This window comes from Pyrgilauda ruficollis, unplaced genomic scaffold, assembly GCF_017590135.1.
Source record: "Pyrgilauda ruficollis isolate IOZ18807 unplaced genomic scaffold, ASM1759013v1 scaffold23, whole genome shotgun sequence".
NCBI lineage: Eukaryota > Metazoa > Chordata > Aves > Passeriformes > Passeridae > Pyrgilauda > Pyrgilauda ruficollis.
Window position 1 is genome coordinate 15,173,978 of NW_024522539.1, and position 23,959 is coordinate 15,197,936.

Consider the following 23,959-nt stretch of genomic DNA (forward strand, 5'->3'; position numbering starts at 1 on the left):
GGCCCGGCAGGTGCTGCCCGGGCCGGGGCTCTGCGGGGCGGGGACAGCGGGGCCCGGCGGCAGAACGGGGCGGTGGCAGCGGGAGCGCTCCCGCAGCGCCCCAGAGCAGGGCCGCACGGCCAGCGCCGGCCCGGCCCGGGGATGAGCGGCGCCGGACCCCGAGAGCGCCGCGACTCCGGCCGGCCCCGCTCGCTGCCCGGGCCGGGCTTTCATCATGCCTACCTTTCATCGCGGCGAGCACAACGCACATCATTTGTCAGCGGCGAACGGCGGGGAGCGGAGCGGAGCGCGGCGGGCAGGAGGCGGGGAGGGGAGGCGGGACGGGCCCTCGGCGTGAAGCACCACCGCCGCCGCCTCAGCAGCAGCCGCCGCCTGCCAGCGGAGAGCCGCGCCGCGCCGCCATCCCCCGGCCCATATGAGGCTCCATGTGACCCGCTGACACGGAGCCAGCCCCGGCCCCCCGCCTTGTTTACAGCGCTCGCCCCGTCCCCTCCCCTGCCGCCGCCGAGGGGCGGTCGCGGGGCGCGCCCGGCCTCCCTCGGGTCCCGGCCGCAGCTCCAGTGCGCGTTTGTTCCCCGCAGCCCCCCCGAAGTGGTGTTTTAAGTAAAAAATAACCGTGTTGCCGCTACATCCTGGCACAACGCTCTGCAGTTAATAGTCGCTGACTCGATCAAGCAGAGCAGCGCTTACATTTTAAACCTGTCTGGTGATGGGTTCATGCTTTCTTAGGATTTACTCGGAACGTCTGAAGCACGATACCGCTGCTGGAGTTTTCATCTATTCTATAGCATCAGATGTCACTGCACTGTCAGTTTGTGAGATGAAGTTTTACATTCAAGGATATACACACAGCCACACTACAGGAGGGATAGCGCGTGACTGAACACACACACAGACACAAAAATAATCCAACCTATTCAAAAACCCCACACTTTGCTGAAAATTGCATTAACAAAACCAGTATTTTTTCCAATTCCTGTCTTAGCCACTGGCATAAACTGTCATGAAATACAAAACCACACACAAAAAAATTGATGCATTACAAGCTGTTTAAGAGGGGACAGAATATACTACACCATTTAATCTAATTGAATCAGAAGTATAAGTATTTAACAAAAATAAGGGAAAATAGTTACAAACAAAAGCCAGAGGAACCATCTTAATGTTTGAAACAAAGCCCTATATTTAGAAAACCTTTATGAGATGAGGACACTGAAACAATCTAGTATTAAATGGTCCTTAATGGCTAATTCTTACCTATTTCTTTAATGAGTTCTTAATACAGTATGATATTATTTAAATGTGATTTGATCCAAGTGTACTTACCATTTATCAGTCTAGTCATTCAAGCCCCATTAATGCAAAATACTGTTTAAAATTTTCCTTCTTTCAAAAATCATTAAAAGTTCCAAGGGCTAATCTGCTGCAGTAGTGTAAATTTAGCAGGTATCTTTGTCATAAAATTTTTCATCTATATTTGCTCTCCTTACATTAAGCCATTCCTACCAATAGCACATGTATAGTGAGATACTGCTCAGAAAATTTACAGTGGCAGACCTGGTCCCAGATGGGTTTGTGCTCACGGAGTTTTACCTGCAGCACAAGCTGTAAAGTTGCAATGTACTGAACAGAAACCTTACAGGGCATTCTGGACTGAATCAAATCCCACTAACAGTGCTGCTCAGGGCTCTTCAGGGCCTGGAAGATGCTGCTTTTACACATGGGCCAACTGTGGAATTTAGATGCAGCCAGAAAGCTTGGAGCATGCACAAGAGAGAAGAATGATGTCTTAATGTATTGTAACGTGGAGTGAGATTTTTGTAAACATTTTGCTCTGACACAGCAAGTAATGTCAGACCGATGGCCTGAAAAATGTCATAGTCCATTAGCACTAGTTGTCTTGTCAGACATTTAACCTTAAGGTACACAGCATTCCATTATTACTGATCTGGATTTGTTTCCAGTCCAGCTGAAATGCAACTGGTAATCTGGAATGACATCTGATGTGCTAAACGGCTTCAATAATAAGCAGATGACACAGATTTGCATTCTTACAAATGCTACTTCATAAAATTATAGAAGATTTGTCATCAGACATTTTAAGTCAGAAGAGCATGCCTAAAATAGTTTATTGTTTGTTATCAATATCCCATCTCAAGCAATCTGCTGACTTTTGAATATATAAACACATCCATTTGCACTTGGGTTTTCTGTCTCACATTGACCTCATCATGAAAACTCCATCCAAAATCCATTTCTTTCCCCATTTACTAAACTACTGCTATAGTGAAAGTCTCTCTGGAGTTCAGACACCGTATCAGTGACAACACAACATGCCAGTCAAATAACACTGAGCTGAGTATTACAGTACACTTGACAGGCAATTGCTCTCACTGTTTGTGCAGCAGGGTTTCATTTGACTGATAGGAATGCTTCCCAGCTTCCAGAAGCTTGTTGTCTATCCCTGCCTGTTCCTTCAGCTTCTGATAGATACCCATGAAACACTGCAAGACTGCAAACTCTTCACAGGAGTGAGAAACTACATCTCAGGGTACACTCAATTCTTGCCTTGATTTCTGCATTCAAAGACCTCCTGAATGTGTCAAATGTGTTCATTAATGGTTCAGACTGAGCAGTGCCTGCTAACAGACCCTGACCACAGCATGTGCTCATCCTTTGAGCCTCTATGGCACAGCCTAAGCCCACCCAAACATCCCGGAACTACAAACCTTCGATTGCAGCTTTGGGGATGGGAACAGACTGGGGAACCTTATCAAGTATTGTTCTGTGTTGTGCTGACATAAAAGGTGTTCAGCTTGTCAGCCTAACCACAAGCCTCTGCAGCAATCTGAGGGAAACAACTGTTTCTAGAAATCTTTTCAACCCTGCTGCAAAACAGAGAAGTGTTAAATTGCTAACAGAGAAAGGGGAAACACCTATGACAGCTATTAGCACTGGTAATGCAAGAGACAGTATTAATTGAGTATTCTAAGCACAGGACAGAAAAGACTGAGAAGCTTCCTCCACCTCTTTTTAAACCTACTGAGCAAAGTAATAAATTCAGCTTCCAAGATGAACCAACAACTACTCCCAACTATTTGTTCAAGGACATCCCCAAACAGAAGTAGTTTAAATGCAACTAATTAAACAAAGATGTTTATGTTGTTCTGACTCAAAATGTCAGTGGGGAGCATTTCTGCAGACTGTTGGGTCAAGTTTTGCATTTTGCCTAAGGTGCATGGTTAGGCTTAATTTAGGAATAATTCTGAGACCTCCTTATCACTAAAATTTAAGATTTGAATAATAAATATGGGGCACAACCACCACCCTTCTTCCCTAGCTAGCATGGAGGAAAAAAGCATTCTTAAAAAAGAAAATGTGTCATGTAATCACCTCCCTGTGTTTAGCCACACAGGGCTGTTATGAAGCTGAAGCTGTCAAACCACTCTGAGGTACAGCATTTCCCTGATACTGCTCTATCACTGCAACAAACACAACTGCATGCAAACCTCTTGCAGGGCAAGGGCTGCATGCTGCATTCTCCCATGGAGATGAAAACCTACTTACTGGGAAGGAAATGTGATACAAGAGCACTTCAATAAATCATCCAGAGCCTCCACATTTTCAGCTTTAGCAAAGACAGCTTCTTCACTTCTTTTAAAATGACCTACAGCTAGTTTTACATATATGTTTTCACTTATAAAATAAGCCTAGACTGGCAGTATAAATCCACATAATTGTGCATATTTTTAATTGTTTTTCTGAAGTCTTCATAGGCTTGCAATGAAATAAATTCTTTAAAATGTTTACAAAATCTTATATTGATTCAAATAGGCAGCAGTAACATTCAGAAATGCTCAAGTGCTTTTCAGGATTTCAAACATCTATAGAAAATGTTGAAAATTTCTTTTCAACATTTAAAGAGCTCCTCTGAGGAGTTAAACTCTGCCCAGAGATGGTGCCAACAGCTGCTGGTAAAAGGGAAGAAGCAGGTGATACTGAAAGCAAAGCCTTTCTCCAATTGCAATCCAATCACATGTCCTACTATCAGGGGAAGCATTCAGCTCCCAGCTCATGTTAGTGTTGCAGGTCTAGATGTGACCAGAGTTTAAAACCCACAACAAATTCCAAGCATCACAACATTCTACTTTTGCCCTTTTGGTTTCTTACTCAACAATAGCCATGTGTGAAACCATGCAGGTACAGTGATCACAACATCCTTGTTTACCAAATACACCCAAAACCAAGTGTAGGGAAACTGCAGCTCTAGATAATCTTTAAAAACACGATTCACAATTCTGTCCACCCTGCTGGCAATCAATCTTTAAGTGGCTTTCAACTGAACATGCAACACCCCCAGAAAGAAAATGATTGCTCCCTAACACATATCCCCCTCTAGATTTAGTGGTATTTCAGTTTTCATTTATTTCTAGCCCTCCAAGCAGCACACTGTTGAAGATGACTCTAACTGAGGTTGTCCTCATTAAGTTGCCTCTTTTTCATCTATTTAAAACTGCTACTATGCTGACCCTGCAATCATTCCATTTTGCTTCAGACAAAATCCCTGCCTCAGTTCCTGCTGAGGAGGTGTGCTTCTGTGCCTCGTGGGCCTACAGCTATATGTCTTCATCAAATCATTTTAGAGACTACCCCACAACTCCCAATTAGTCCTTTGCTAACTGTTGAACTGCTTGCTGTGCTTTGCCAAACAGCTGCTGCAGTTCTGCACCTGGTGAAATGAAGTATGAGTTGACAAAATGTTTTGGGGTTCATCTGGATGAAAGGTAAGCCCAAAGTCATTATTATCAGCTAGGCATGCTGTTAATAGCAAAAGATTTTAAAGATCCAGTCAACTGAATTTTCACCCAGCTTCCTCTCACCTTGAAAGGCTATCATATTTGCTTTCCAGAATCTAATGTAACAGCAGTACAGTTTGGAAATAAAGTTATTAGAAAGATGAGATTATCACCAATTCATCATCTGCCACCAAATGCAAGTGGGGCCATGGAAAGAATACAAAGTTATAAAGAAATAGATCAAATTGGACTTGGTAGCCTCCCCCTTTTGTCTACAACTAAAAGGGCATTATGAAGTGATTGGTATTGGATTACTGCTCATGCTGCCACTGCAGCGTGATCTGAGAAAGATCCTCATTTATATAGTTCTGAAGGATCAAATCTTCCTGCAACATCCTGACGTTAATGTTGCCAAAAAGCAGGAGTTGTTTGAAAGCTGTTAGAGCTCTCTTTTTCATGCATAATCTTACCAGGGTATTTGGCCAGAGTTTCTTGCCAAAAACTGCAGCTATGTATTGTTCTGTACATCCCTTTAGGTGGGGAAAAGTCAACAGACAGTGTATAAACCAACTGCTGATTGGCAGCAACACAAAGAACAGCAAGATACTAATTATCCTCGAAGAAGTAATTACTCGACCCTTGTTTAAGGATCCTTGCAATATAATAATTTTTCAGAATAGACAGGCTCTCCAAAGGACCACCTTTTCCTGTAAATCAACCGAGAGAATCATGCTGGTTGTAGTGGAACATCTTCAGTGTAGTTTAGAATCTTCCCAAGTCCTTTTGTTCCTTATCACCTTAGTGTAGGCTCCTGTAGCACAGAGACAGGGTGGGTAAAGCTGCTCAGTTACCAACTGAGCATCTAGCATCTTAAGCCTAACCATTTTTAATTCATAATTTAACTCATAATTTAATTCCAGATGAGAGCAGATGCCTGGATGCAGAGATCCTGTCAGCTGGACAGGTGCTGGGGCCTTCTGGGGGCCTGCTGAGAGTGGAAAGAACCTCTAAGTGCTTTGGTCCCCTTCTGAAAAATACCTTAGCAGTATTAGAAAAGTTCTCACTTCCCTAAAAAGCCTTTGGTCTATAGAGTTTTTGTTCCATTTTATGGGTAACAACTGGGTTTCATGAGGTGTTAGGTCCATTTCCCAAACTTTTGTGCATACAGCCATTCACAGAAGAATTGCAATGCTCACAAGGATGCCCAAGACCAGCCTGGAGCATTTGCTACCCCCAGCAAATTTATGACTGACCTGACTACTGGCTTTAGATCATTAGCCAGTTATATACCAGGGATAAGTAACAAGTTTTTTTCCATTTTTTAAATCTCTGGGCTTCCCTTTCTGCCCTCTTTTGCATCAGCAGGGATAGCCAAGGCAGGAGAAATGGTAGTAGAGAGAAGAGCATGACATGAAGTGAGACAGGTTTCCTCACAAATGTGTCTGGCCAGATGCAGCACCAAGAAGGAACCCTGGAGTTTCCTGGACTTTTTCTGATGAATATTTCAACAACCAAGATGATATGGGCATATCCCAGTGGATCCTCTGCCACTCCATGTGCCATGGGCATTCACAGCCTCTTGTTCCTTGCTGCTTATGGCAATGCTCTCATCTGTTGAACAAACTGAATCTTAAGAATAACCAGAGAAACGTTAATCTACAGCCAGCCAGAGTTGTGCTTTCTGCCCATAAAGTCTGGAAATGATGTCAAAGTCAAGTTGCCAGAGAACAATGGAAGCAGTCTCACATATGGGATGAGGATGTTCCACAGAAGGAATTTGTGTTGCACCCACTCCCAGATTGAGCAGAAGTAACCCGAGAGCAGCTGTAAATATGCCAACATTTAAACTGCTTCATGTCATGCCCAGTGACAGTCAGACCTCCCTCTTGTGCTTTAGGAGACCAGCAAGCAAATTTTGCCCATTTTCAACAATGTGATTAAGAATGTGAGCATTAATGGGACAGATAAGCTGTGCTGGGCACTCAGAGAACTAATATGGAAATTATTTTTCTTTCATGGAAAGTAGAAGCATCTGTCCAGTCAAGCAAACCAAGCAATGATTCTGCATTATGAAATACTCTTTCTATAACTATTGATGTTTCAGTTGGTAGTGCCACATGTCAATAGTGGGTTTACTGCTCACATTTAAAGTGCAGCTTTCAGGACAGGATTCATTTAAGTTGACATTGTCTGATCAGCAGCATATTTCCTGCTCCTGTGAGCATATACATTATTTATACAGCTTTGCACCATAGATCTTGTACATTTTCTATGTCTCAATGCAGAGCACAAGCTTAGAAGCAAACATGCTTTCTAGGACAATTAAAATTCCACGTTGGGACTCTCTCCAGAATTAAATCTTCAAGCCACAGTTATATGGGTTTCTAAGCCTGTCTGACCCCCTCTTTTCCAGCACAGTGCTCAACAGAGCAGGGGTAAATACAGTGCTTTAGCATTTTCTCCAGTTCCTCCTCCAGAACAGAAACACTGGCAAGTCCAACATTCTCTGCTAATGTACTGCTAATTTCTCTCATTTCTCACTTCTTCAAACTTTAGAGCCACTTGAGCAGCTTTCACTCCTGATGTCTTCCTCCACAGCACCATTACATTATTGAAATTATCAAAGAAAATTCATTACTTCAGATTCCATTAGTAGAAAATAAATGGCAGCTGATTATGGCTTTTAAGGCTTCAACTTTAAAGAAAACAAACTTTAATGATCTATTTTCAAAAGTCAATACACCTTCAACTACTGTACTTCAAACAAACAAAGCACTGCATGCCTACTTAGAGTGGTAAATAAACGATGATACAGTTCCTGGGCATGAAATCCATACAGATAATTCCTTTGCATAATTCTGATTATTAGACATGATAACGCAACACTGTTGAAGGATACTAGACTTTAACAGAAGCAAAATAATAAGATGATTCACTTACAAAGGAAGGTAATTATTTGAGAGCACTGTTTTGCTACTAATCACCAAGTTCAGAGAACACCTGCACAGAACCATCTTTCACTTTGGAAAGGGGTGTGCAGTATTCTACGCTGATAAATTTGATTACAAAGCAGAGCACATAGAGCAGAACACCTATAGAGAATCATCTATTGCTTCATCTAAAATTGAGTTTTATAATCTGCATTTGTATTAATTTAACTCATGACAATATTTTTTTTTATCCTATTTAGAAAGCAAAACAGGGAAAGGATTTAGAAACCTTCTCATTTTCTGTCTTAGTAATTTGATCTGAGCTACCAGCACTTGCTTGATAAGAATCATTTTAAACTCATAATTTAAACCTTATTACCATACACCCGTCTTACAGAAAAGAAAGTGCCAAGCATTTTTCACATAGGCACATCATTCCTGATTATTTCAATTCCATTTTAAAGGATTTTTGACAGGGCTACTGAAAGGCTTGTCAAAGAACAGGGAAACATTATGATATTCTTTCCCCACATCCCTTTCCAGAGCATGAAATATGAGGGACATTTCTAATAGAATCAAGGCTAATTTAAAAGCTGTTAATCTTGACTTTAAGGCTGCTGTAGTTGGGGAGGTACCTCTAGCACAAGGCAGCTGTTCCTCAGCACACTGCTCTAGTCAGGTTCTAAGACATACACCCCTGTTCTTAAACACAAACTTCACTCCAAAGCCCATGTATTGCAAGCATGTACTCTACAAGCTACAATGAGCAGAGACACTTGAGTTTCAGTACTGGATTGCCTGCGTTCTTAAGTGTCCAATAATTCAACAATGCCTTTAATGATTCTATCAATTTTTAGCTAAAGGACAAAACATTTGGGGTTTTTTAACTGACTTCTGAAAGTCATTAGAAAAGTCTTTACTGACTTTTTTGGGGTCTGTTTCTACAAACCAGTGCTTTTGCTATTCTAAGAGTCGTTTATCTGCTCTGTAGCATGAGCTACTGAAACTGATCTGCATTTCAGTTCAAGTCCTTCATCAGAGCTCCTATACTTTACATTTGTTCAACCAACTACCACACTTACACAATCACAGCAAGGTGCATGACAGCTGCAGGTAAGGCACAGCCTGCTGCACCCACCTGAGCTGTCCTGCTGAAACCCACGGGGCCACCCTCACCCTTCTGGGGTGAACTGCCTGGATCCAGTATGTCAGAGCACCATTCTCCTACAGACTCCATCCCAAAGAACCAGGTGTTCTGAAATATCTGCAACAGGTGAGGTAAAACTGAGGAGTGCATGAGCCAGGGTATGAAACAGTGAAAAATTAAATACCTGCCAAAAAATGAAAAGCTCGAAAAAATAACTACTCACAGAAGTAGGAAGAAAATTAAAAAAAAAAAAAAAAAAGAAAATAAAAGAAAAAAGTGAAAGACAAAGGGGGTACAAGATCAAGGTATGTTAAGTTTCTCTTATTCACCAGAACTACAGCAGCCAGAAGCACCTCTCCAGCTGACTGATCAAAGTGCCAGGCTGCCCACTGCTGAGGACAAGGCAGGTGAGGGGTGGAAGGAGCCTCTGTGCATGTGACTGAAGGGCTGCAACGTGCTCAGTGAATGGATGGCACTGTTTTTAACAAATTAGAGATGAATGGAAGCTGGATCACTTCTAACTGAAGAACACTTCAAAAGGAGGTGAAAAAGAACTGAAGTTCAGAGGTATTGATGAGATCTGCACCAAAATGCAGAGGGAGGAAGCTTCTGAAGCACTGCTGGAAATCGTTAATATAATACAAAATTAATAGAAATTGATATCAGGAGGAGAAGTACCAATGAGAACTAGATAAGGTGTGGCAAACTACCTCAAATATGAAAAATTGAGAGGATCTATGCTATTGTTACTCAGAAATCATCTTCATTTTTCTTCACAACCATCTGCTTAATAATTTTGAAAAATCATAGAGGAGAGGCATATGGTAAAAATCAAAGGATACTCTGATAGAAGCAATTACTTAGGGATTACATTTTCCTGTAGCATGTTTCTGAACAACATGAAACACCAGACAGCTCCTTCTGAGCCTCATTTTGGAGGGAATGAGAAAATACAGTATTCCCTGTGACAGCTTCTTGACTCTCCTCAGTATCTGTGCTGCATCTGCTGCATTTCCATTCAGTACAGAAGGGAAATAGGGACAAGTAGCAAATGGGAGCTGGAGCCAAGAGAACCTGAAAGCTCTGACTCCAGATCAAATGCACTACAGGAGTGCCCAGGAATGCTCGGGACAGAAGAGACGCAAGCAGCAAGTGCAGGCAGCTGCCTTCACAGCTGGGAATGTGGGGTGCCTGTGGTGGGTCTGCCAACATCCCACAGAGTGCTGTAGATCCAACAGCAAGGGTCACCAAGCCCTGCTGGCAGGGCCCCTCTAGTCAGTGAAAGTGACTGTATTTGATTCTGGAACTGGGAATTTTTTCTCCAACACAAGGAAGGAAACACTGAGGTAATTCTGGATCCTCGGTATCTTTGTGCATTTACACAGGCAAGGGCTTGGAGTCCCCTCTGAAAGGCAGAGAAATGACCCAATGCCCTATCCCTAGAGACTCCTAAGGATCTCTGAGGAGAATGTGAAGGGAAGGGAGGAGTAACCACTCTGGGGGCCTCAGTCAGTGCCTCCTTTTCCAAACGCCCCTTGGCTCAGGAGGCAGGATCAGCTGGCACCAGCCTCTGAGGGGGCCCATGGACCCTCCCAACCCACAGGAGGCTTTCAGATGTGCATTGACCTGGGACAGGGAAAATACACCATTCCAAAGCTCTGGACATTCTACTTCTCTCTTCCCAATTTTGTCTTTCTTGCTTCATCTGTATGAACGTTGGTCTTGCCATACAGCATTCAAAGCTGCACAAAAGCATTTATTCCATGTTAAATTTTTCCATTCAGGGCTGGTACTCTGCAAGGAGCAATATTTGCAGTTTCATAAGGGGAAATAAGTGCATTATTTTCACCTTCACAGACTTTAGCCCTTCCTCTTTAGCTGTCTAGTGATCCCAAACTGAAAACATGCCAAGGCATTGCAATGTAAATGCTTCATTGGTTTTGTCAACCAAATAAGAAAACAAATGTATTCAGGCAATCATTATGTTTAAATTAAGCCTGCAAAATATTTAACAGTACTAAGAAGGAAAAAATACACTGAATTTTTATATGATGAAATTGAAAGGAAAAATTTATAAAGCCTATTTAAGATAAAAAAGCCCCCAACAAATACCAACCAAACAAACAAAAAAAGAAGACAACCGAGTTTTCCTGACACAAGAATTAATTCTCATATCTGCCCCCAAAAACCCATGCAGGATCAGTGGTCTGTATGAAAGAGGAGGCAGTTGGGGTTCACACGGGGATTACAGCCAGCATGGTAATCATAGACAGGCCTGCCCTTTTCCTAAGTGAAAAAGGTGCTGTCTTTGTCAGGAGAAAATCAGAATATGTTTCATCCTGCTGTACCAAAACCTATCATTTTAGAGGTGCATCAGCAATGCTTTGTGAGCACTTATGATCACACAACCATATAATTACATATTGTCACAGATATTTCTCCTTCTTTAAAGGCTCAGATACTTGTTTTCACTACTTGCACTGCTGATTCATGTTATTTCCCACCCAGCCATTTAGGTGCTTTGCACATTTGTTTTCTCATGAAAATAGAAGGACAACTTAAGGAATCACCAGCTTGGCGTTAGTTGGTCCCACCAATACTGTGGTAGTTTCTTGGTAATTTCTTTTTATGTGCCATGATGCTGAGCAGGATACAATCACCCAAAATTGTGAAATAATGTTCTGCCACATTTCGTATGCTTGTTGCTGGAGATGTGACAGATTACTGACGTGATCCAAAATGCAGCAAGACATAAAAACAAACTTAAAAGACACTGGTAGCTTGAGTAGCAGAATGTCTGTGTGCTTCTCACTCTGCTAAGCCAGGTGAAAAATCTCACTAGAAACAGGCCTAATTATTCTCCCAGCTGATGAAGATAAGGTAATCAATAGGCAAGGACTGGCAAAGGCAGCATTATAAGAACTGCAGGAGTACAGAGGGTCTACAAAAGCGAGAATCAGGATACAGCAACACTGCAGTACCTTGGTGCTCACAGTGCTGTTATAAAAACCCAAGCCAAACACAAGTAGGTCACATCTGAAAGCAGTATCTTGCCTTTTTAAAGGATATTATTAGTTTACTTCTGGGTTATTATTTTTCCCTTATCACTAGGACAAATCAATATTAGCATGAATATTGTTATTTCTGTATGGCAACGCTGAGTTTTGCCAAAGGGGATTAGTGGGAGCACTGTGCTGTGGTTTCCCCACTGGCATGAGGCAGTGCTGCAGGATGAGATTCCACACTGTGCACAGCACTCCCACACGTGCATGTCAGCTGCATCCCCCCGAGAGCTGCAGCTGCAGCTGGGGGGCTTGCAGGGAAGTGAAGCTCCAAAGGCACATGCAGAAATGAGAGGCAGGACTGCCACCAACTCCCTGATTTCATCAGGTCTCTCGCTGAGTTACTGTTTCTAAACTGGAATTGATGGGTTAGGGGAGTTCTCCATATCTGTGAAACCAAGCCTGTGCTATCAGTGTCATGGTTTGTGTTCAGGTTCAGCAGGGCTCCCTGAACAACTGTGGTACACCATCCTGCTCCCTCTAATTCCCATAACAAACGTGGCAGTTTCTTGACAAAACAAAATTAAAAGAGGCAACACACAGAATAGAAAAGCTTCCCATCACACCACTCTAGGACGTTGGAAAGCATTAATTTTTTGAACAGTAAATACCAACCAATCCTTTCTCCTGGTTTCTGCATGGCTAAATACAGATCCTCATTTGCTGTCTCAGCATATTTTGTTCAAATGTAAGTATGATAAAATAGTTTGAGGACTAAGACTTAAGATCAGAAACTTAGCAATGGAGCTTATAATGTGTTTCATGAGATGTCAGATGGCCTGTAATGGTACATTTGGAGTGGAATTCAAACAGATCTGAGGTGGTAAGTTATTCAACAGTGAGTTAATGAGAGCACTCCTTTATAAAATGAAGAACTGCAGAGTACTTTTATTGAACCATACGTTTTTTGAAAAGCATTTACTATGGAAACCAAGTTCTATGAAAAGATCCAGAATATGAGGGGAAACCACAGGTATGGCATCTGAACCAGCTTTCTGACCAGAGAAAAAAGAATTTTAAAGCCTGGTGGTAGGGGGTGATTGGATAGGAAGATAAAAAATCCCCGTTTAACAAAAGTAATGTTGAAGCTTGCAGTTTTTAGTGATAAAGAGCAAGCTGTTGCACTCCTCCTGTCTATGCATTTCCCTGGTTTGAGAATATTTCATTATAGAGGGTTTTTAAAAAGACTGAGCCATTGAGAGTGGTTTTTTCACTCATCATAGGGAATTGCAAGCTCTCCTGGTCATTTTCCTAGCTGACCTCCCTATAGAGAAGTGCTGGCAACACCGTTACAGAAATTAAAAGAAATCAGCTCCACCAGGAATAGCTGGATGAGGCAGTGGAGGCACAAAGCAGAAACTCTGCTGTGAAGTGGTGCAGAGCTGCTGCAGGCTCAGGAAATGACCACAAAGCAAGAGCCTTTCACCTCTGAGAGCCCCAAACTTACAGATTAAACTGCCATGTACTAATAATTAATAAAACCCACCAGAACATGGATAAATGGGCTCTCACTGAGTAAGCATTCTACTCCTCAGCTAACAACACTGTTTATACACCTGAAATGTGCTTTCAGGTGCACACCTGGAAGGTGGTGATTTCCTTTGTTCTCTGCATCTGCAAAAACAGCTTAATGCAAAAAGCTTAGCAGTTACAAGGTCACAAAGGTGCACTACCCATAAGTGCAGTGTCAAAATATGAAGAAGGAGGAGGAGGAAGAAAAAAGCCCACTTAAGAAAAACAATCTACTGGGTTTGTACATCAGATCTAGATGGAAAGCAAAAGAAAATCTATGCTGCAACTTTTTAGCCAGATGAACTGAAAATGTGCTGAGCTACACATTTCAATATTTTATGCCCACACCCAAAGAGTGCACAAGGGGTGGAGAGGAACAGGACTGTGTGTTCTTTTTTCAAATTGCACCTATTATCTAATATACTAGTAGAAACATTTCCCACAATAATGATATGCACAGGGCTCAAAAGCTGTTTATTTGGCAACCTTGATGTATACTTCATTAAAGCACTGCCTGGCATATAACCTTGCTAGCTGATTGCAATGATTTAGGCAAAAAACCCAGAGCCACGTTCTGTCCACGTTGTAGCACTGCAAAACCCAAGCATGGATTGTCATTTTCCAGATGGATTTATGTAGCTTTAGAAGCACAGACTGTTTACATGGATGACACAGCCTAAAGTGTTTGTCCTGCATTGCAATACTGTTAAGTGAAGACAGCTGGATTCTATTCTACCAGGAACATCAATCAATACAGCTGCCAACTAAATTCAAATAAGAAAAGCAGCTATCATTGAAAAAAGTCAAAGAAGAGGCAGAACTGGATGCAACTAGATCACAGATTGTATTTAAAAAGTTTAAAAAAATATCCAGACCTGCTTGCAAATTAAATGAATTAGAAGTGAGAAGAAAACAAAAATGTTGCACTTGGAGTTGCCAAAGAGAATAATGACTCCACCAGTAACAGCAGCAATTCTTTCCCACCTTCTCCAGGCCAGGAGGAAGCAAAGGGTACCTTCTGGGTGCTGGGTTGTTCCTGGTGTTTCTGCAGACCAGACCTGCAAGCTTTCCACAGAGTTCAGAGAATACTTCCTCTTGCATATGATTTGCAGAAGACTTCATTGTGCTCTTGGGAGCATTTATTTCAGATTACATCCAAAAAGCATCAGCACAGCCCTACAACTCTGGGTGACCAGTTCTTCACCTGGACATCCTGCAGGATGGCTCTCAAACACCTTTGGCAAGTGGCACTGATAATGATGTGCTGGTTTCACTCCTCTAACAGAGAACTGCCCCAAACACTTAGGGGCATATTTTTTTGACAAGAGCCATGCTGTGGGAGCAGTTAAAGAATTATGCAAAACAAAACACTCCATTCAGCTTGCAGCTTAAGCAGGGAGTGAAACAGAAAATATACTTCAACACACAAAAAGCCGGTAGGGACCTTCATGTATTTATCTCCCGTGGCTTCTGTTTGGGTCAGAAATGACCACAGTGCCAAATGCAAAGCACATCAGTGATTACCCAGTCCTATTTATAATTCCCATGTGCCAAACAGCTATGACAGAAGGCTCACCATAAACTCCCTCATTTTCCATTTATAAATAATACAGTTTGCTGAAAGGATCCCACAAATAGTAGCACTGCACATCTGCAGTAATATAGGAAACTCGGCAAATGTGCATTATTGGCAAGATTTTAAAATACCTTATAGGCAAGTTTGTGGTTTGTCTATGGCTGCATTTAGTGCAGCTTGCATGATCCAATCTGTGCATATTTACTGGGTGTAATGTTACTATATTTACATTACTAGCATATCCAAATATATTTTGGGAGGGTAGAAAACTGAGGGAGTGGTGACTGAGTCAGGATCCCACATATTAGATTTCCATTTGGAATAGGTTTCCCAAGGCATCTAATTTCACTTGCAGCATTGTATGTCTGGGACTTCTCAACATCTAATTGATGGAAAATATTATGTCTGTGTTTTTGTCCAATTCCTAAAAGGCATTCCCTTTATATGGTTATAAGTACTTTAGTTGGGTATGCCAGCAGACTTTTGGTATTGCCATACCAAAGAAAGCATGCTGGATTTTCCATAATGGGCATAAATTCCTGCAGCTGCTGGGTCTTGCTTTTTAAACTATCAACAGTATGTCCAGCAATATACCCTAAAGCGTCAAAAAGTATTTGGAACATCAAGTATTTGAAATTAATTTCCTAAAGGTCTGTATGGATCAAAAGAAATCCTTGAGTTAAGACTGCGTCCTGCAGGAATGAGGGAAAAGAAAAACAAACTATCAGGAAATCTATTGCCAACTTTGACACAATAAGGAGTGAGAAATATCTCCAGAGAAGCTTAATTTCTTAACACTGAGTCCCTAGTTGGGGAGGTATGTCACAAAGAAGCATTTTGCTAGGAGAAGGAGAGGTATTTTTAATTTAAGTTTACAAGGATCACATTTGCTCCTGATTTATCTCCATCCAAATCACACTTTACAGTAGGAATGACTTTGTCTCTGAACCATCAGACTGAAATCTGATTCTGCAGAAGAACATTCAGAAGCCCAGGGATGGGCACCTGCTTCATTTCCATCTTCTTTCCAACTTAGACCAGCAGAATGGACCCAAGGGAGATCAATTACTATTATTATTAATGCAGAACTAGAATTCAGCTGGCATGCCTCTGCTCTGTGAAAATAATCACTTTGTCTGGACCTGATCACAGAAAGGATCACTGAGTTAGAAGTGCTGATGAATTTAAAGGAAGTGGAAAACCAATGTCAATAGAAGATGTGACCAGAAAGAGAAATGGATAGATCCACAGCACCAGCTTCAATTACCAAATCATCTCTTTGGGTTTCCTTTGCTCCAGCTATTGGCAGGGCCAGCACACAGCTCAGCAGGAGCTGGGACATTTAGCTCCTTAGCAGGCTATTCAGCAGCTCAGTGATCCATCCAGAGCTGCTGCTCTGATCAAGGCCCACTCACGCTACAGCAGATGAAAGAACACTCCAGCCAAGGTGTTCCAATTGCTGTTGAACTCCAGGGGGGTAACAAACAGCTTACTCATAAACTACAGATCCAAAACCACACCAATTTTTTGCATAAGTAGGAAATAAATTACATATGTGATTTCTGAAAACAAAGTTAGCAATTCTGGCTTTGTATTCACTTTGCTTCAGGAATGTACAATTCAAAAGCTGAGACTGTCAGAAGCTTGTGGCTAATGTTAAAATAATTGAGATTTATAGACATTGTTTGTAAACTAACAATTCAGACATGCTTATTTGTAAGCTAAGGACAGTATTGATCACATTAAGACAAGGGTTTAAGATCCTGCCATCACTACAAATAACTCCTATTAAGTGAGTGTATAATGGCAGGACAGATTTTCCCTATTTTCAGTATTTATGGCATTGAAAGCACTGAAGAATTACTGCTCAGGGAACGTCAGGGTTTATTAACAAACCAAGAATGCAAACAATCTGTATTCCAGGAAGAAAGAGCTGTATGAAACTGCCATCTCCACTTGCTGTACGATATAGACAGAATTCAATTAAACCCATGTAAACAAAGTTTCAGATACAAGAACAAAACCAATGATGCTTTTGCACAAAAAGAACAGCTCCTTTGGGAAAAGATGAAATCAATATACTTAACCTTTACATTCCAGAGGACTGCCAAATCATCTCACTTTGGCAAGCATTCTCATGTAAACAATCACCAATTAAATTAAAAATCTGGGAAAAAAAATCTAGTTACATTCCTTCTGGGAATGACTTTTGCGGATATAAATCAAACACCAGTGGAGGATAAGAACACAATAACAATTCCTACAAATCCAAGGCTTATAGCCTCCAACCACCTAAGTCCATGCAGACCCTGAAAGCCAGTATCCTGTAGGAATATTCAAACAAGCTCCAAACATGCTTATACATGGAATACAAACAGCACCTCTAGCTCACTTATCAGCAAGGTTTCAGCTGGAACATGAAGAAAACAGTCAAAGATGCTGTGACACACTGAGCTGGAGAAGCCTGGGTAATACACTCCACAGGAGACCAGGCTTACTGTGAGGAGGCCTTTAATAGCTGATTATCACTGTGGACTGCGCTTGGATTTTCACCAAGCACTTCTATGCCCTGCAACACTGAATCTGGCAGTGCTGACTGCTGCTGGAGATTTGTTGGAGATGAAACAAAGGTTCTAAAGTTTATCTTAAAATCTATCAGCAGAGGGCATGGGAAGGAAGGGGGATTAGAGTTTAAAAGCAGGAGAGAAAGTTTGCCCCATTCAGGGAGTTCTTGGGTAACAGCTCTTGATTTGGCTCCCTATCTTCATGGGAAAAGGCCTGAGAGGTCCTAAGTCAGGAGAGCACAAGGAAAAATGCATGCTTTTCCTAGATCCTTGGAGAGATAAAGCTAACTGCTATTCCAAAGGATGCTATGCAAGAAAAAAAGGCTTCTAGTTTGGGATGAACAGGGCCATGAGCACTGTGAGTGCAGCCTTTGACAGGTTCACTGTTTGGAGGGTGTGGGTGTGACACCGAATCCCCACATTTCCCTGGACTATTACAGAAGAGCTAACACTTGCATTCAGTTTTCCCCCTTCTGAATGGAACATACAGAGCGTTTCCTCATCAGCCCATCACACATGTGGCGAGCTCTTGGCACACAGAACCAGCCTGTTTGCTCAAGAAAAACACACACACCTATGCAAATACAGCCCATGGCAGATTTCTTCCATTATCATGTCTCAGTCTCTCACTGCAAACCCTCAAGAAATCCTAATTTATTCTGGCACTGTTGCTTTGATACCTCCATTTTGCAGCTAGTGGACATGAGACAACTGGAATTAGATATGCCCTTGCCCAAGTCAGAGGAAAGTTTATGGCCAACTATGTTCTCATTAGCTTTCTGGCAGAGATTCTGGAACTATTGCTGGCCTGTACGTGCCTGTATTAGCAAATGGTGTGCATAATGTTCCTACCACATATCTAGCTGGAAGCTGTTCTGGCTATGGCTTCTGCCATTTTGAGTATTAAACATGCCTTTGACAGGTTTAGGTGAAATTTCAAAAACAGTCTCAGGAAGACACGCTCAGATAAATTCTAGCTCAACTAATTTTTGTTCCAGTTGAAACAGGACATTATAAAAGGTCAAGTCGTGTTTGGAATATCAGAAACCACATTACTGAACTAAACTTTGCAATTTCTAAGCAATCAATACTTTGGTTAACAAGTCAGAGACCTTCAGACCCCATTTCCTGTCTGTGCATGTCAGTCAGGTTAACAAAACCCAGAGCAGAAAGAACAAATTGCTCGGCTCTGTGTTCATCTCCAGTACTGCTGTCACTGAGTCCTTTACCTCTGCTGCTGACTGCACAGAACACCAGTCCCATCATGAGCTAATGCTGGCTTCAAAACACAGATGCACTGCAACTCAAACAGCTCTGGAGAGGCTGTCAGGCACAGGAAATACTTCTCTGCATATTATACATTGATCCTCCTCAGCTGGACAGCAGTGTTACCTTCCTCTGTGTGTGGATGGGCCATGAAACTCCAGGGGGAGAGACTGCTATTCCTGAGATACACACTAAAACTTGGGCTGCAAAGTGCAGCTGTGCAGTACACATGGCAAGGCCTGCAGTGGCTGGGCCAGGTCAGCTGCTGTTTCTCTCAGTACTAACATCAGAAATTGATGTACCAAGAATCCATCCTGTCTTCTCCTCCAAAAGTTAGATTTGATACAGTTTTGTTAAGGAAGAAAGGGACAAGTCTTGCAGAGAGATAATAAAACCAGGCACTGCAAAGCAGTGATGATTCTGCCTGCAGAAGGAGCCTCTTTTGGGAAGGTGCAGGAGAGCACATAAGAAAGTAAGCATGTTAAGAATGGGTCTGTGAGAGAGACAGGATCCTCTTCTGCCTGAATCTCTGCTGAGGAAACCTTTCTTTCCTTTGTAACCACCTTGCTCTTGTCACTTAACAAGTAGAAAGACTGACTGAGGAAGAGCAGTAACAATGCAGGAGCTATCTGAAGAGGAGGCAAGGGTGGTATTTAGACAAGCCACAAGTTCTCATGTTCATTATCTTCTCACCAAATGAAGTCTTCTTACCCACCTGTGCATTGTTCTCATCCAGTTGCCCTACTTCTGTTCATTATGTAGCATTCATTAACTGGTCCTAGGGATAGCAATTGAGAATGAGTAATTATCTCCCTAGCACAAAGAATAAGGGTCAGGTTCTTAAAGGTGACTGCTGGAGGTTTAAAAAAAATAGAAGTGAAAAAACAATCAGGCCTATTTTGTCACTTGGTGGTACATAAAGACAGCCTGGATTTAAAGAAAGAGATAGATTTTATTTTTAGTCTAAAAATTTTGCATTACCAAAGCAGATTTTGATAAGACACTCGCAGATTTTGGAGGCTCTGTACTGTCAGCTCTCCTTTCCTCTTAGATCTCTATGGCCACTCTGTGTGCCCTTTATTCAGGTCAGTTCAGTATCAGTGGTAAATCAGTTTCCACATCTGTCCCAGTAAGACCTTAGCACAGTTCTCACACCTCTGGGTATTGTGATTTAAAGCAGCAGTACAGCTGTGGAAGCACCGTTTACAAACAGTGACTGAAGGGCAGAGCTAAGGCCACTGAAGGATCATTCATCTGGAACACACCAAGCTCCTGCTGTTGTTACCTAAGCTGGTTGTTCTTTATTGTAATACAAACTTTCCTGGCTAAAAATACTGCCATTGTTATACTTTACTGTAGTATTCCTCGAGTAATCTCCCCACGAGTAATTACAGAATGCAGTGTGAATCACAATGGTCCACTGTAGCCTACCAGGGCAATCCCAATCCAGAAAGTCTTGAACAACATCACAAAGGTCTTCTTTGCAGCAGTGAATGTTTCAAACACTTGATTTTTTCCTTCATCACAAACCATAGTCTTACCTTCTCTCAAGATTCCTTCCAAAATAGCAGAGTCCTTCTTTTGGCAGCGGCAGGGCCTGGCCTTCTGCACGGGAAATATTTTTCCTAATAATAAATATAACTATGTTCTTCTATATAAACAATAATGTAAAAGGTTTCTACTGAGGAAGGAAGGGAAGAGAGGCTTTCCAAAGTAATTTTTTATGTTTCATGAAACAGCTATTAGTAAGAACAAGCCTGGATTTCATTACAGGAGCATGGGGAGGGGATCACATTTATGAAGTATCTGATTAAGTTCTGTAGTAAGGGGGAGAGAAACAAATTTGCAAAGCGTGAGCAATACAGTTGAAAAACATTTTCTGACTGGAAATTGTTAGCATTACCACAAAAAGAATGTTAAGCAGCATCGTCAATCAACATTATTTGTTCCTTCCTAAAGCAGTCTGAATTAAAGCTCTATCTAAAAGCAGTGCATTTCTTACAGCCTGGATATCTATACAACAAAAAGTTGCTAATAGAAAGTAAAGCAGTTAAACTGAAGTGTCAGCAGGGGCTACTTCGTCCCACAGAAATTTCAATTAGCTGACAATGCCAAAAGTTTCCCTATTTGCAGATGTTGCCAGCAGCTAAAAAGAAAAATAAGAAGCATACTTGGGAAACAAGTAGGACCCAGTGGGTCTGTGAAACAATTGGAAAGCTGTCTCTGAGGGGAGGGATACCCGGCATCAAGGACTCCCACAGGACAGGAGAACACACAGCTGGAACTGGGGTTACTGGGACCACCGAGCAGCACCGGAGCGGGAGTGTGAAGAAAGAGGAAAAGCTCCAGCAGCAGCTGAGGGCCTTCCCTTGGCCTGGGGCTTGCCCTGCAGCAGGAAAAGCTCCCGTGCCCCCGGACTGCCCTGCCCGAGCAGCACCGCGGGTTTGCTCCGCGGGCAGGGCCAGAGCTGAGAGCAGATCTGCAGAGCTGCACGGGGGTCAGAGCTCATCCTGAGAGCAGCACAGGGGTCAGAGCTCACCCTGAGAGCAGCACAGGGGTCAGAGCTCACCCTGAGAGCAGCACAGGGGTCAGAGCTCACCCTGAGAGCAGCACAGGGGTCAGAGCTCACCCTGAGAGCAGCACAGGGGTCAGAGCTCACCCTGAGAGCAGCACAGGGGTCAGAGCTCACCCTGAGAGCAGCACAGGGGTCAGAGCTCACCCTGAGAGCAGCACAGGGGTCAGAGCTCACCCTGAGAGCAGCACAGGGGTCAGAGCTCACCCTGAGAGCAGCACAGGGGTCAGAGCTCACCCTGAGAGCAGCACAGGGGTCAGAGCTCACCCTGAGAGCAGCACAGGGGTCAGAGCTCACCCTGAGAGCAGCACAGGGGTCAGAGCTCACCCTGAGAGCAGCACAGGGGTCAGAGCTCACCCTGAGAGCAGCACAGGGGTCAGAGCTCACCCTGAGAGCAGCACAGGGGTCAGAGCTCACCCTGAGAGCAGCACAGGGGTCAGAGCTCACCCTGAGAGCAGCACAGGGGTCAGAGCTCACCCTGAGAGCAGCACAGGGGTCAGAGCTCACCCTGAGAGCAGCACAGGGGTCAGAGCTCACCCTCAGGGCAGCAGCACAGTTGGACACAGCCCTGCACCATTCCCGAGGCAGATCCAAACCTGCCCCAAACTGCAGCACAACAAACACAAAGCACTCTGGATTGCTGACCAGGGCTAATCAGGTTGATTTTGCCCAAAGGGTGTGGGGCACACTCACACAACACCACAGGTGGGAGCTGAGAAAGGATTTGCATCCCTTCAATTTCTGTGTCTCAGTTCTCCTTCTCAAAATTTGGCATTTCTCATTTTTCACGACTTGTGCAACCAGCACACTCCCAAAGGACAGACTGCTCCTTATGGAAGGTATGACCCCCTGGAGACACTAATTCCTGAACTTTTTCTTTTTCCTTCCTACTTGGTAAAGCTCATCACCAGTTAGCTTAGCTTAGCTACAAATAAAAAGCAGCCAAGCTTATGCCAAGACTCATCAAGTTATTACAAAATACCTTTTCATTTATACTTAATTTGACTACTTTTTTTTCTTTTTTTTCCCCCTTCCCTGGTAGTCACTACTGAGTCCTATAAATTAGGAACTGTTAATGTGAAGTATGAGAAAGAAAGTAAATTTAAACACTAATTGGATCCTACATGAACCTCTTCACAATAAGTATTCAACTTCTGCGTTGGAAGCCCACCAAAACAGTCCTGAAATGGGGCAAACTCCATGTGCTGATCAGAAATGAAATAAAATATTAATGAAAGTTTCAGAGCACTGTGTGAAGTCTTGGCAACAACCTTTAATTATTAGTGCCCCAGAGATTCACTCTATGTCTTCAGTATTTTTCCATTTGCCTATAATGGCAATTAAATTCTTTTTATTTTAAGATTGAATTTGAAAAGTACAATATTGGAATCAGCAATTATCCAATAAAGAGCTGAAAAGCACACAAGGCAGTCTCAGGATCTTGCTTTTCTGTAATGCCTCTGCTTTTCACCCCTATACTGGGAGTGAAGCACTTTTCTAGAAATCCGTTTCCTGATGGATGAAAAACAGTTCCATATGTGTGCCAGTACAGATAAGTAATTATGAGAAGCAGACACACTAATCCTCCTCCTCAAAGCAAAACCAGGTTTTATGTAGCATGGGTTTCATCACAGTGTTTTTCAGGGGAAAAAAAAAATTCTGTCTCGGCTTCCTGTGGAAATGACACTTGTTTCCAAGCAGAACTACAGATTTGCACTGTCATCCAGAAAGACTTCCAGAGATGTGAGCTGACAAATCCAAGCTCAGAGGAGTGGTTCATAATACTTATTAGTAAGCAAACCAGACTGTGTTTAGGAAGCAAAGCCGAGATTCCTTTCCCCAGAAATAAATACATTTGCAGCAGCTAATTGTTAATGTCATTCCAGTGCTTTTGGAATCACTAATCCTCTGCAGCCAAAACCACCCCAAGTGTTACTCAGCCTGCTGGCTGGGCAGCAGGGGAAGGTGCAGGACTGGGGCTTAGGAAAACATTACAGAAAAGAGTACTAACAGTAAAAGCAACATAAATATTCCCTTCACAGGAGCTTGGCTATGTGTCAGTACTAAAGCACAGATGGAAACTCATTTGCAATCACTGGCAGAGGCCTACACAGGATTCTTTTTTTTTTTTTTTTTGTGGCTGACATTTTTAATTAAAACATTTGTAGTTATAACAATAAGATTTTGTAATGTGGCTGTTCACCTAAATGCTTTAAACTTTATTTACCACCTCCCTCTTCAACTGCCAAATTACACTGAAATGCAAAGATTTGCTTTTGCCCTGAGGATTACATGGTAGCTGGCTAAGAGAGATTCACAAACACGGCATGAAGGAGTTAAAAAGCTCAAGAATGCAGCGGTTACAATTCTCTAAGATGAAAAATGTTACTACTTCTGGTGCACTTGAGTCAGGAAGGATGGGCTGTCTGTACAGGGGACAATAGGAGTATTCCCTGGCTCACAGCCAGCCCATAATTCACAGAGAGGCATTATCAGCCAAAGTTAATTTTTTTTTTTTTTTGAATTATCATCTG

At 42.5% G+C, this 23,959-nt stretch overlaps 1 protein-coding gene across 3 annotated transcripts in view; it reads right to left on the bottom strand.

The window, feature by feature from the left end:
* RORA (RAR related orphan receptor A) overlaps window positions 1-23,959 on the bottom strand; it is a 341,873-nt gene that overhangs the window by 60,952 nt on the left and 256,962 nt on the right. Inside the window, exon 1 of one of the 3 annotated variants that reach the window (XM_041468769.1) lies at window positions 223-477. The exons of the other annotated variants lie outside the window; for them this stretch is intronic. Coding sequence (XP_041324703.1) covers window positions 223-253 — 31 coding nt within the window. The 5' untranslated portion in view covers window positions 254-477. Of the gene's footprint in view, window positions 1-222; window positions 478-23,959 lie in introns of those variants that run through there. 3 annotated transcript variants of the gene reach the window in all.